This window comes from Apodemus sylvaticus, chromosome 7 (genome assembly GCF_947179515.1).
Source record: "Apodemus sylvaticus chromosome 7, mApoSyl1.1, whole genome shotgun sequence".
Classification (NCBI taxonomy): Eukaryota; Metazoa; Chordata; class Mammalia; order Rodentia; family Muridae; genus Apodemus; species Apodemus sylvaticus.
The window spans coordinates 112,465,082-112,477,804 of NC_067478.1; the positions used below are offsets into that span (position 1 = coordinate 112,465,082).

The following is a 12,723-nucleotide window of genomic DNA, read 5'->3' on the forward strand; positions in this document are numbered from 1 at the left end:
AGTATATCCAGCTTAGACTGGGCAAGGCTCTGGGTTTGAGCTGAGCATTGGAAAGAAACAGACACAAGAGTACTGTGCCATACATACTTACAGGGCCAGCGAGGTCAGAGTGCTGCCATGCCTGCTGACCTGCGTGCCAACCTGAGGACCTTCAAAGCAGGCGGGAGAACTGATTCCTGTAAGCTGTCCTTTTTCACATGTGCACTATGGTACATGGATGTCTGCCCTCCCACACATGCATGTAAGTGAAAATGTTAATGAGAATTTAAATCCAAATGCTTATTTACATATGTGGGTGTAATGGCTATCCTTGGTTGTCAAGCTGACTACATCTAGAATTAACTAAAAGCTAAGCAAGCTGAACACACCTGTGAGGGCCTTTTTCCTCCATTTAATCATTTAAGGTAGGAAGACCACCCTAAATATGAGTCTTCTGAAACAGGAAGACATTGCGGGAATTTTAGAAGAGCCATTATACCTGGCGTTTACTTTGGAGTGATTGACTACGAAGGCCTTGACGTAATCTTTTGCTATATTCAGTGATTGTTACCTGACACTTATAGGGCTGCTCTTCCCACGGGAACCTCAGAGCCTTTGCATGGCCTCTGCTTCAAGCATCCAGGACTATCTTGTACTGGCTGAGAATCGCTGAGGTAATGTTTCTCTCAGAAAATTCCTAGATCAGATGAGATTTTTGTATACAGCCAAGGACTGAATCTTGGATTTGCCACTGAGACAGCCATTGGTGGTACAGTTGGACCAAAACCTGTAAGCCACTCGAATAAATTCTGTTTATATATATATAGATTCACTCTACCAGCTGTTTCTCTAGAAACCCCTAATAGAGTGAGGTTTAAAAACCAGGACTTCCCTATGTCTCCCATTGTGTTACTTTTCTGACTGCTGTAACAAAATATCCACTAAAAGCAGTTTTAGTATTTCACTACTTTTCAAACAAGATCTCTTTGCTTAGTTTGGTCTCAAAGGTAAGATCCTCCTACTCGGCCACCCAAGTAGGTTTATTTGTTTTACGAGAATGTGTATGTGTGTGTCTGTCTGTGTGCCTAAGTGTGGCTGTTAGAGGACAACCTTGAGTTGGAAAACAATCTACTTCCTTTTATGCAGTCTTCGGCCTAAAGCTTACCAGTTAAGTTAGACTAGCTAGTAAGGCCAGTGACCTTCCTGTCTCTACCTGTCCAGTGATGAGATTAGGCATCTTTACTCGGGCTCTAGGGGTCAAACGCAGTTCCAAACGTGGTCCATATTGTGAAGGGCAGATGAAAATAATGCACCGGGCATCCACAGCTCCTGGCAACCTAAGAGCAAAACTGAGGTCACGGTGGGACAGGCCCTTTCGATCTCGGCACTTGTGAGATGGGGGCAGGAGTAAGATCACTGGTGCTATACAGCCATTTCATAACCTGGTCTACACGGGACTTTCAAGAAAGAAAATGTTCCAAGTGTGGGGATGCCAGGTGTGCGTCCCCAGGCCCAGCCTTCTGTCAACCTTGAGCTCCCCTCAAGGAGCCGCACACCTAAGTACGGACACCAGCTCCCCGCAGGACAATTCTCACACAACACAAGTATGGCGGCAGCAAAGCAGCAGCAAAGGTTTTATTCATGTGAACTGTTAAAAATGACCACGTATGCCAGTGTCCACAAGGACGAGAAAGGAGGGCAGGGCGGGGCAGGGAAGAGGGAGGGCAGGGCAGGGAGGAGGCGGGGATGCCCCTCTACTGGTAATAGAGCTCCAGGTTCATCCCATCGTGGATTTCGTCTGAAGGCAAGTGTTAAGGAAATTTTACTGAGAGCTGACTTTACCTTCCATCTACTCACAGCTGGTTCCTGTGACAACAACCAACCCTGGGTAAAGCAATGGGCACTGATCTAAGGACTCAAACTATAAATAACATTCAGTGGTCCTTATAGACCACTGAGGAGGAGGAGGAGGAGGAGGAGGAGGAGGAGGAGAAGAAGAAAAAAAAGATCAATGAGAAGGCAAAGTTTTTTGTCACCAAAGCCTGGTATACAGAGCCAGACCCCCAAGTGCCCCCACCCCGCCTGTCTCTCTCTCTCTCACACACACACACACACACACACACACAGAACAACACATTTTCTTAAATGCTCATACTCAGGCTGGAAATAGCTCAGCAGGGGCAGAGCAGGCAGGGCTGCTCTTCCAGAGGCCTGGCTTTAAGTCCCAGACCTCATGTGCTGGTTCCAGGGACTCTGAAGCTTTCTTCTGCTCTCTGCCAGCAGCAGGCATGAATGTGGTGCACAGACATGACTGCAGGTAAGAGATCCAGACCCCCTCCCCGTATTTATCTATCTATATCTATATATCCCTCACCTATAGTCACATTCTACCTTCACCTCCCGTCCAACACTCAGGTTGGTGTTCAGTAATAATTATTTTGAACCTGAATGTCAAAATCCTTCTGAGCCAAGTTAAACTATTTCACCAACCACCCTCCTCACCAACAAAATAATTCCCGTTTCCATTTTCTCAGTAGTCACAATTGGGCACCTTCTAAGTCAAATATCCCTCTTGTTTAATTTCTGTGCAGGTTTCAGTATAGAACCAGAACTCGAGATAAATACATGGATTCTTTCATGAACCTCAGGAAAAGGATACAATCTCCCAGAGACACGTGGTCCTTAAAAATCGTGTACCTACGGGACAGATAGCTTTCAGACAGAGGCTGATAACGGGTGGGTGTCTTCTGTCCTGAAAACAAGCTGAGCCCTCTTCGGGGTTGCCTGAGGTGCTCTTCCCAATCGAAACCTCCTAGCCTAATACTAACCAGCGCGTACTTACCACTTTTTAAGAACGATCTTATTCCAGCGGGTGCCAGTTTGAGCCGCTATCAGTTTCTTCAAGTCGCCGATGGTGTCATCGGTGCTGGGCACGAAGGAGTTAAGGTAAATGAAAGGAAAAGGTAGGCCGTGGAAGGCGTATCAGGCCTCCCCATCAGCATCATTAACTGAAATCATCAACACCACCGTCTGCCCCAGCGACCACCGCCAGTCACCCCTCGGTGGATACTTGCACTTGACGCGGACTTTCTTCCCTAGACGGTCGTTGCAAACCACCTCAATCATCGTGGCTGGTGCTACACCGGGTGGAGGGTGGAGGGAGGAGGGAGGGATGAAAAGCAGGAGTCAGGACGTTCGGGGTCGCCCAGGTTCCCAAAGCCCCTTCACGGGTTGAGTTCTCGGGTCACATTTCCCCTAACAGCAGCCGCAAATGCCCGCAGCCCCAGTCGGGTTTCAATCGCGGGGGCCGCACAGTCGCTACCGCCCCTGACCGCGGCAGGCGCAGACTCACCCGGCTCTGCCTCCCGCAACCCCGGGCTCCCACGCCTCGGCAGCTTCCCGCGACCTCGGGCCTCCCCGCTTAGCCTTCTCACCTCCAATTTGCTCGAACCTATCGACGACACTACTTGTAGCTCGAACGCTGAACCCCAGCCGGATTTAAGGCTGGAAACAGGAAGCGGAAGTGATATAACTTCCGCCGGCCCTTAGGTGCTTCCGGGTTCCGGTCTAGCCAAGGTTTGCGATTCTGTTGCGCAGTTTGGATGAGCTGAGACTGGCTAAGAGTGGATTTACAGCCGACGTAGCTGGAACTGGTGTTGGAGATTCCTTCATCGAGGAAGAAACCTAAAGGATCTCAGCGGCGCGGCGATCGACCATTCATTCCCAAGCCAGACACGCCTCGTACCGCAGAATCCGGCTGCGGTGTGCGGACATGGAGTCCTGCAGGGCCTGTGACTTTCTGCTTTCATCCAAAGCTCAGCCCCAAACTCCGTGTTTGCCTTTCCCCTCTGACCGTAGTGACCGTTTCAGAGACTCTAGGGGTGCAGACTGCACTTGATGAAGACTAAGTCAGATCCTGGTCGGGAGGCCATGTTGCGTCGCACTCCGCGTGTCCGTGTCCTGCCTGCGAAGATGTTGGAAATAGCATACGGAGAAAGATCTTTTGCTTTGGTTTTTAACCTTCAAGGAACACATTGCTCCAGATTACAGAATCGCAAGAGCTGATGGGAGAGGAATCCCTTCTCAAATTCAACCAGTTTCGCCTCTATTGAGCGACTCCTTCTTAACAGACCGGACTCTTAGCAAGGTAAGCATATATTGACTCAAGAAAAAGAAAAGTACCCAGCGCCTTGTGCCTTCCTAATACGACTTATACAAAATTTAATCCTTATGTGTAGGCTTTCTTATTCTTATTCTTGCTTTCCATTGCAGCTGTGGCCACGCCTCCCTTGGCTTGGCTGTCCTGCTGGCCCCTCACCCCCAATCCTTTCAGTTTCGAATCAAGTCCTGTTCAGTGCCTTTAGTGCTTAGATCTGTTCCAGTCTCTTCCCAATGCCTCGTTTCCGTCCCGAAAAGACTTTCCAGCCTTTACTCGACTCCCATATTGGAGAGTGAGTCACAGGCCCGAGTCTCCGGGCATACAAACCAGAAAAGTGGTGGGTTTTGTTTGTTTTTCTTGTTTTGTTTTGGTATTTGTTTGTTTTAGTGTTGGAGGTCGAACCTAGGGCTTTCTAAGCATGCTACCAGCCAAGGGCTCTCCCACTGAGCTGCACACCCAGCTCCTGGTTTAGCTCTAGTTTCTGTCTCCAGCGATGCTTTTAGGGCTCCCGTCCCTGCCCTAAGTCCCCCAGCCTCTCCCTCTGCCGCCCACCCAGTCCGATCTTGATTCCATCGCCTATATCAGACCTTGTTCGGCCTAAGCTAAGTTTTACAAGTTTGGTCTTCAGGCTCAGCTAGGACCCCTGGTTCTTAAGCCCCTCCCCACACAACTCATGGTTTCTGGGTTTGCTGCTCTGTTAACTTTTCCCTGCTCAAGTCATGCCTCTTGGGTATACGGTCTGGTCCCAGGCTAATCTCTGCCCTGGCAATAACCCTGAACCTTTTCTGGCTCAAGTCTCCTAGCTCCAGACCCGCCCCGGTCGCGTCCCTGAAGCCGCGCCCTCCCTTTGTAGCGGACAGCCTCCAATAGGCTCCTCCGTCCAGGGCCACACCCCTCCACTCCGCGGCGCGTTTTCTAATGCCGGTACTTTGGCCTCGCTCGCTCGCTCGCAACCTCCGCTGCCCTCCGTCGCTGTCTCTTTCCCTCGCTCCCAGAGTCCCACCTTGGGAGTTTGCTGCTTTCCTCAGACTGGGCACCGGGGCGCCGGGCCCCGCCACGCCCCAGGACCACTCCCCACCCGTCGGAGCCACGCCTTCTAGGCGTGTTGCTGCCCTCTGCTGGGCCTGCTTGGCGTCTACCTGCCTTAGCCCGCCTCGTCTCCCGCCAGTCACGCCTTCTGGACTGTCGGCCCACCCCCTTTGCGGTTGCTGCCTATAGGTAGCTCCCCCACATGGCCACGCCCCCGAGGCATCCTTTCCCGCCACGCCCCCTTTGCGGTTGCTGCCTATATGTAGCTCCAGCACATGGCCACGCCCCCGAGGCATCCTTTCCCGCCACGCCCCCCTCCCGCTTTCGCTGCTCGGCTTTCCTCTTGGCCCCGGCCACGCCTCGAGCCCCCTCCTCTTCCAAGCCACTTCTAGGTTTTCCGATTTCCAGTTCCATCCGGCAGCCGAGCCGGTCAGACCTAGTCAGTCTCCAGTCAGGCTGCGAGCGGTCGCCAGGCCGCGCCAGGCCGGTCCGGGGCCTCAGGCACTCCCGAGGAAAGCAGGGATTCTCGGCGGGCGGGTGGGCCTCGGAAAGTCGCGCCGGTGCGGCCAACCCGGCCACCTCAGCGCCCTACAGGGACCGCGGCCTGGCCGCCACCGGAAACGGAAGCGCGCGACGGCCGGACCATGGCGACGCTGTTTGACCTCCCAGACTTGGTGCTCTTGGAGATCTTCTCCTACCTCCCGGTCCGCGACCGGATCCGCATCTCCAGGTGCGGCCGCTCCTCAGGGGAAAGAGCCGGGCCTGGGCTCGGAGGAGGTGCGGACCCGGTCCGGCGGGCCGGGGTCGCTCTAACGGCCGGTCCACCCCTCCAGGGTCTGTCACCGCTGGAAGAAGCTCGTGGACGACCGGTGGCTGTGGCGACACGTCGACCTGACGCTCTACACGGTACGCGGGACGGGAGCGCTGCGGGCCGCCGTCCTCCCGCCCGGGACCGAGGGCGGCCTACGCTGCTTCCTAGTGTGTGTTTGCTGTCGGCTTTATTCATTGTCTTGACAGTGTCCCGAGGCTCTCGTTTTACCGGACTTTTGCTGGTGTGGGGGTCTCCGGCGCAGCGGCTTCCCGCCCCTGAAGCGAGGCTGGCGCGAGCGCTCCTGACCGGCCTGTGCTGGACGCCGCCCGCCCGCCGGCGTGCTGAGGTGCAGCGCGGCCGCCTTACCTGGCCCGGCCGGGGAGCGCGGGGATTTGTTTGTTTTTGTTTTTGTTTTTGTTTGAGGCAGAATCTTCCTGTAGCTCTGCTGACCTGGAACTCCGCTTCTCCGGCTCTGGGGCCCTGCCCTGCTGGTTTTATTTTTAAGTGACTTCGTGCTTAGAATTTCTGTGTGTCTATCCTAGCACCAGCCTTTACCTCCTCGGCAACACTCAGACCTCAGCTTCTCATCGAAATATGAGATTAAAAATAATGCTTGTGGCCGGGCGTGGTGGCGCACCCCTGTAATCCCAGCACTCGGGAGGCAGAGGCAGGCGGGTTTCTGAGTTCGAGGCCAGCCTGGTCTACAGAGTGAGTTCCAGGACAGCCAGGGCTACACAGAGAAACCCTGTCTCAAAAACCAAAAGATAAAAAAAAAATAGTGCTTGTGGAGCTATTGGTGGGAGACTCTGGTGAAGCCCTGGAGTCCATCCTAGCACCAAGAAAAACGCAGCACTTCATGTCTGCTGTATTGTAGGACTTAGCCAGTAGCACAGGGAGATAGTTTAGACCAGTGTGTGGTCTCCAGCATTTAATAAATGCAAGCTTGTGACCTTTCGGTTTTCTGGTTTTGTTGTTGTTTTGGTTTTTGAGATGGGTCTCATGTATCCCAAAATAGCTTCCAGCTGGTTGTGTAGCCAAGGATGACAGAAGGTTCTGCTCCTCTTACCTCTTCCTCGTGAGTACTGGGATTACAGGTGTATCTGCCATCACATAGTTCATGTGGTGCTGGGGACCAAATCCACGCTAGCCCAAAGCACCTCACTAGCACAGTCACATCCCCGATCGCTATTTTTTGATGTTTTGAGATAGCATCTGTCAATGCAAAAATATAACTTACCTCAGAGTAGATAAGAATGTACTCTGGAGCCAGATATGAGTGACTCTGTACTGAGAAGACAGAGTTAGGCTTTCTCAAATATGCGTTTAAATGTAACAGTTCCATGAAAAAAATGTATTATTATTATTATTACTATTATTATTATTGAGACAAGGTTTCTCTGTGTAGCTTTGGCTGTCCTGGAGCTTGGTCTGTAGACCAGGTAGGCCTTGAACTCAAGAGTTCTGCCTGCTTCTTCCTTCTCGTGCTGGGACTAATGGTATGTGTAAACTAACTACGTCCAGCGAAAGTAATAGAATAGAGAAAATCATAAATTAAGACACCGTTCAAAAGAGCTAGCCATTTCTCTAGCAACTGCACAGAATATTTTTAAAAAAGATTTATTTTCTTTGTCAAAAAGTGGCCCAAAATTTTTTATACCATAAGATTGGGCCTAGTACAGGCTTGTTACTAGAGAGGTGGACGGAAGAAGATCATAAATTCATGTCCAGCCTGGTCAATTTAGCTAGGCCCTGCCTCGAAATACAAATACAGAAAAGGCCCAGAACTGTGACTCAGTGCTACAATGTTCTCCTGGCCTGTATGTGGCCCTGTGTTTTTGATGACACCTATGAACTGAGTATAGCATGCTCTTAGTACACGGGAGATCTTACTTCCATCCCCGCACAAGCAGTGAATCACTTGTTCTACCTAGCTTTTCCCCTTTCTTTTGGGTAGAATGTGCATACAATGAAATGCACTCTACTGTTAATTGCATAGCTTATTTTTGTGTGCATGCACCTACAAGTGCATGAGTGCAAATGCATATGCATATAAGAACATGCAGAGGCCGGGCGGTGGTGGCGCACGCCTGTAATCCCAGCACTCTGGGAGGCAGAGGCAGGCGAATTTCTGAGCTCGAGGCCAGCCTGGTCTACAGAGTGAGTTCCAGGACAGCCAAGGCTACACAGAGAAACCCTGTCTCCAAAAAAACCAAATCCAAAAACCATACACACACACACACACACACACACACACACACACACACAAACAAACATGCAGAAGCCACACATCAGTGTAGGGTATCTTCCTCACCCCCTCTATCTCTGTCACTGTCTGTCTGTCTGTCTGTCTGTCTCTCTCTCTCTCTCTCTCTCTCTCTCTCTCTCTCTCTCTCACACACACACACACACACACACACACACACACACACACGTTTGTATCCATATATATATATATATGTAAATATATATATATATATATGTAAATTGTTTTTTTTTTCTTTGAAACAGGATCTCATTATGTAGCCTAAATTTGCTGTGTAGACCAGACTGGCCTGGGATTTAGAGAGAGCCTCATGTTTCTCTGCTGTTCCCCACCCAACTGCAAAGGTGTACACCACAATTCTGGACTGCTTTGTTTGTTTTGAGACAGGGTCTTCCACTGAACTTGGAGCTTTCCAGGTGGTCTGGACAGGCTGGCCAGAACTCTGGATCCTCCTGCCTCAGCCTCCCTGTGTGCTGGCCGGGATTAAGGCATTGCGTCTTGATACCCAGCAAAAGAAACTGCTTTTCTCTAGGGAAGGAAGCTCATAGAAGAACAGAATTCCAGGGAGACATCAGAACCCAGATACCAGGCATGTCAGCCACCAGTCTGATGAGTCTTTGGGGAGGCCCCCCTCCCCGTACCTCTCACCCAGTCACCCCAATCTCTGGCTCTTACAGATGCGGCCGAAAGTCATGTGGCACCTCCTGCGCCGGTACATGGCATCCCGGCTCCACTCACTGCGCATGGGTGGCTACCTGTTTTCTGGCTCTCAGGCCCCACAGCTGTCCCCTGCCTTGATGCGGGCCCTGGGTCAGAAATGCCCCAACCTGAAGCGCCTGTGCCTGCACGTGGCTGACCTCAGCATGGTGCCTATCACCAGCCTGCCCAGCACACTGAGGACCCTGGAGCTGCACAGCTGCGAAATCTCGATGATCTGGTTGCAGAAAGAGCAGGACCCCACGGTGCTGCCACTGCTGGAATGCATCGTGCTAGACCGAGTGCCGGCCTTCCGCGATGAGCACCTGCAGGGCCTTACCCGCTTCCGAGCCCTGCGCTCGCTAGTGCTGGGTGGCACCTACCGGGTCACTGAAACCGGGCTGGATGCCAGCCTGCAGGAGCTCAGCTACCTGCAACGGCTGGAAGTGCTGGGCTGCACCTTGTCAGCTGACAGCACCCTGCTGGCCGTCAGCCGTCACCTCCGAGACCTGCGCAAGATTCGGCTGACCGTTGGGGGCCTCTCAGCCCAGGGCCTGGTCTTCCTGGAGGGAATGCCTGTCCTGGAGAGTGTGTGCTTACAGGGCCCCCTTATCACCCCAGAAATGCCCACACCCACTCAGATTGTGTCCTCCTGTCTCACCATGCCTAAGCTCAGAGTGCTTGAGGTGCAAGGGCTGGGCTGGGAGGGCCAGGAAGCAGAGAAGATCTTGTGCAAGGGCCTGCCCCACTGCAGAGTTATTGTCAGGGCCTGTCCCAAAGAGTCCATGGATTGGTGGATGTGAGGGCACCACCCATCCACCTCTGGAACCTAACCGAGCTTTGAAAGTGACCTTCCAAGGAAACTGAAACATGTAAATTAATCAGTCGTGAGGGAACTGGGGGGTCTCAAGGAAAGCAAGCTGGGACCCTGGGGCTTCCTGAGCTGAGGTTGTCTGTAATCTGGGTCACCTCAGACTTGGCATCAGGCCTCTGAAAGATCCAGCTCACACATTTAGGAATAGCATCATAGCTACCTCATGATTCATTTTAAAATCTTTACCCCCTCCACCCCACCCCCCTCTTTTTTCCAGTACCTGGGACTCAAACCCATGGCCCTAGGTATGGTAGACAAGCACTGCTGTGCTGTTGGGCCACACTGGAGCCCTGGGAAGCCTTAACAGGCCCCAGAGACACTTAGGGCTTATTTTCAGGAGTGGTCAGGTGTAGGTGCATGGGGTTCAGGACTCTGCAGTCAGCTTGGTTTTCTACCTACATGGTTGAGAAATGTGGAGGTCAGGGGCAGGAGCATGGTGTTGGATTGTCCTACTTTTCTAAAAGGTTCTCAATCATATTTACTGTATTTTGTATCCTGCCTTTTCAAGTTTTCTACAGCATATAAATTTTACTATTAAAGAAAAATAATGTTTTTCAAAGTGTGTTGCATTTATTTAACAAGGATTGTCCCTGCCCAGCACCTGTTACTCAAAGGCAGTTTTTAGTACTTACTTAGCCTTTGTATTACACATACTCATCTTGTGTTTGTGTGTGTATTAAAGTACAGGTGTGGAGGCTACAGACGACTGGGAGTTAGGTCTTCCCTATCCTGTGGGTCCTGGGGATCAGACCTAAGTGTTCAGGCTTGGTGACAAGTGCTTGTATCCACTGAGCCAGCTTGCCAAGCTATTCATTATTTTTTACACAGGAGGTCTTGAAATATATTGGTAGCTGAGGATGACTTTGAACTCCTAACCTTCCTGCTCTACCTCCCAAGTGCTAGAATTTTAGGTGTACACCGCCACTCCTCACTTACAGGATGCTAAGGACAGAAGCCGGGTAAGGGAATGCTCTACCGGGAGCCACCTCCCAGCCCCCCCCCTCCTCCCCAGGCACCTTTCTAGGTTCTGGGCTTTGTGGCAGGGGACTGAAGAGCTAGCCAGCATGCTTGTGAGCCAGGCAGGTTTGTAGTCAGCCTGGAGAACAGAAGAGTGAGACCCCGTTTCAAAACAAAACCATGTCCTTGGGATCATTTCAGAGCCTCTCAGGTGCTGAGCCAGGGTTATGACATAGGATATAGACACTTGTTCACCTCAGAAGTCTGAGAGGTGAACAGACAAAATGTGAGGACAGCTAGGGGATGACAGGAAAGGCCAAGACTCTGAGATGGGCTCCCAGCACGAGGATCAGTGGCGGGACCCTTCCCTTGAATGCGTAAATTTCTGTACCTGGCAGTGAAAAAACAAAAGGAAGGGCTGGTGAGGTGGCTCAGTGGGTGAAGGTGCTTTCTGCCAAGGCTGATCTGAGCCTCATCCACATGTGTGCTGTGGCATGAGTGGATGGATGCCTGCGTTTTTGTGCACTAGAAGACTCTGTGCATGTACACACACACACACACACACACACACACACACACACGAATGTAACAACAAAAAGACCTCGAGGAATGAATTGGGTATTTCCAGAAATATTTCTGTAGCAAAGCGAGCAAAGAAAGATTGAGCCCATTGTGTCAGAGCGATGGGGGCGGGGCCTGGCCGTGGGGCTCTAGATGCACTGGTGCCTCTTCCTGTTTTGAATGGCAACAGTTGGTCATGCAGGTGTGAGTGAGTGTATCACTTTGATCTGAGCTGGGGGCAATGCACATCTGTGGCCTCTCCACCTGCTGTGGGTGGAGCCCCCCGGGGGTGGGGTGGGGTGGGGTGGTGGTGGTGGTGGTGGTGCAGATTGCTGAGCTGCAAAGGCCCAGTTCCTTATCCCAAGTTTACCCTTCAGAAGGGATGTTTCTGCTCTTAGAATACAAAGCCTTCCAAGGGACTTCAGAGCCACTCAGGTGACCAATTCACATGGGACATGGAACTTTAGTGGACACATTCCTCCTAAGATAATCTGTTGAAGCTCTAAACCCAGAGGTGATTAGATTAGATGTAAGTGTTGGAGGGATAGGGCAAAAGGGCAAGGCCCTCATGACTGAGATTAGTGCCTCCCCCATCATACTTCTGAGAGGGGGCTGGGGACCTAGGCCAGTGTGGAGGGACACTTGTCTTGGTTCAACCCCTAGCACCCTCTGAGAAAGCCAGGTGAGGCTATGCCTTGGCCCCAGCACTGTGGGTGGAGGCAGGGAGATTGCCGGGCTTGGTGACTGCTAGCCTAGCTCCTGTTTCTGTGAGAGGCCTGGTCGGTCGCAAGGGAATAGGGCAGAAACTGATAAAGCAACATGTCTCAGCATGTGCACATGGGTGCAATCCTCCTCCACATATAATTTGCTTCCAAGACCCTCTCCCATCCCACCTTGTGACCGTGTGAGGATACAGGACAGACATGTATCCTTGATGTCCTCAGCAGACACCACATCTACAGCTTGATCTTAGACTTGAAGCTTCCACAGTTGCTAGCAGTACATTTCTGGGGTTGGTTGGAGAGAGGTGGGTCGTATGTAAGTGCAGCCATGCACGTGACAGTCAGAGGTCAATGTTTAGAAGTCTGTTCTATCCTATCATGGTGGCTTCCTAAGATCCAGCCCAGGTGGTCACCTACAGTTGAGAACCACTGATGTAGACCAAGCTGGCCTTGAACATGTGCTCCCATGTACTGGGATTGAAGGTATGGGCCACCATGCTTGGTCAATATTTTATTTTAAAATTGTGTGTGTGTGTGTGTGTGTGTGTGTGTGTGTGTGTGTGAACACTTTGAAGCCCTAGTGGGCTAGAAGAAGGTATTGGATGCCCTGGAACAGGAGTTAGGTGCGAATAAGATGACTGATGTGGGTGCTGGAAGGTCATTAGGTCTTCT

At 51.7% G+C, this 12,723-nt stretch overlaps 2 protein-coding genes across 8 annotated transcripts; one reads left to right on the forward strand and one right to left on the reverse strand.

The window, feature by feature from the left end:
* Positions 1–1,586: 1,586 nt before the first annotated feature.
* On the reverse strand, positions 1,587–3,519 carry Ubl5 (ubiquitin like 5). Of its 2 annotated transcripts, none has more exons than XM_052189017.1 (5): positions 3,414–3,519; positions 3,050–3,116; positions 2,822–2,905; positions 2,639–2,676; positions 1,587–1,777 (listed from the first exon to the last, which is right to left on the reverse strand). In XM_052189017.1, exons 2-5 carry the CDS (start codon positions 3,103–3,105, stop codon positions 1,734–1,736), a joined length of 222 nt encoding a protein of 73 aa, XP_052044977.1. In that variant the 5' UTR covers positions 3,106–3,116; positions 3,414–3,519; the 3' UTR covers positions 1,587–1,733. The 2 variants fall into 2 exon arrangements, with proteins under 2 accessions (XP_052044977.1, XP_052044978.1); XM_052189018.1 differs by having other exon boundaries at positions 3,332–3,421.
* Fbxl12 (F-box and leucine rich repeat protein 12) lies at positions 3,518–10,370 on the forward strand. 6 transcript variants are annotated; one of them, XM_052189007.1, is made up of 4 exons: positions 3,518–4,126; positions 6,001–6,073; positions 8,629–8,830; positions 8,919–10,370. In XM_052189007.1, the coding sequence occupies exon 4, from the start codon at positions 8,919–8,921 to the stop codon at positions 9,738–9,740; it is 822 nt and encodes a 273-aa protein (XP_052044967.1). In that variant the 5' UTR covers positions 3,518–4,126; positions 6,001–6,073; positions 8,629–8,830; the 3' UTR covers positions 9,741–10,370. The 6 variants fall into 6 exon arrangements, with proteins under 6 accessions (XP_052044967.1, XP_052044969.1, XP_052044968.1 ...); XM_052189009.1 differs by having other exon boundaries at positions 8,774–8,830; XM_052189004.1 differs by lacking the exon at positions 3,518–4,126 and adding an exon at positions 5,799–5,897 and having other exon boundaries at positions 8,774–8,830.
* The last annotated feature ends 2,353 nt before the right edge of the window (positions 10,371–12,723 follow it).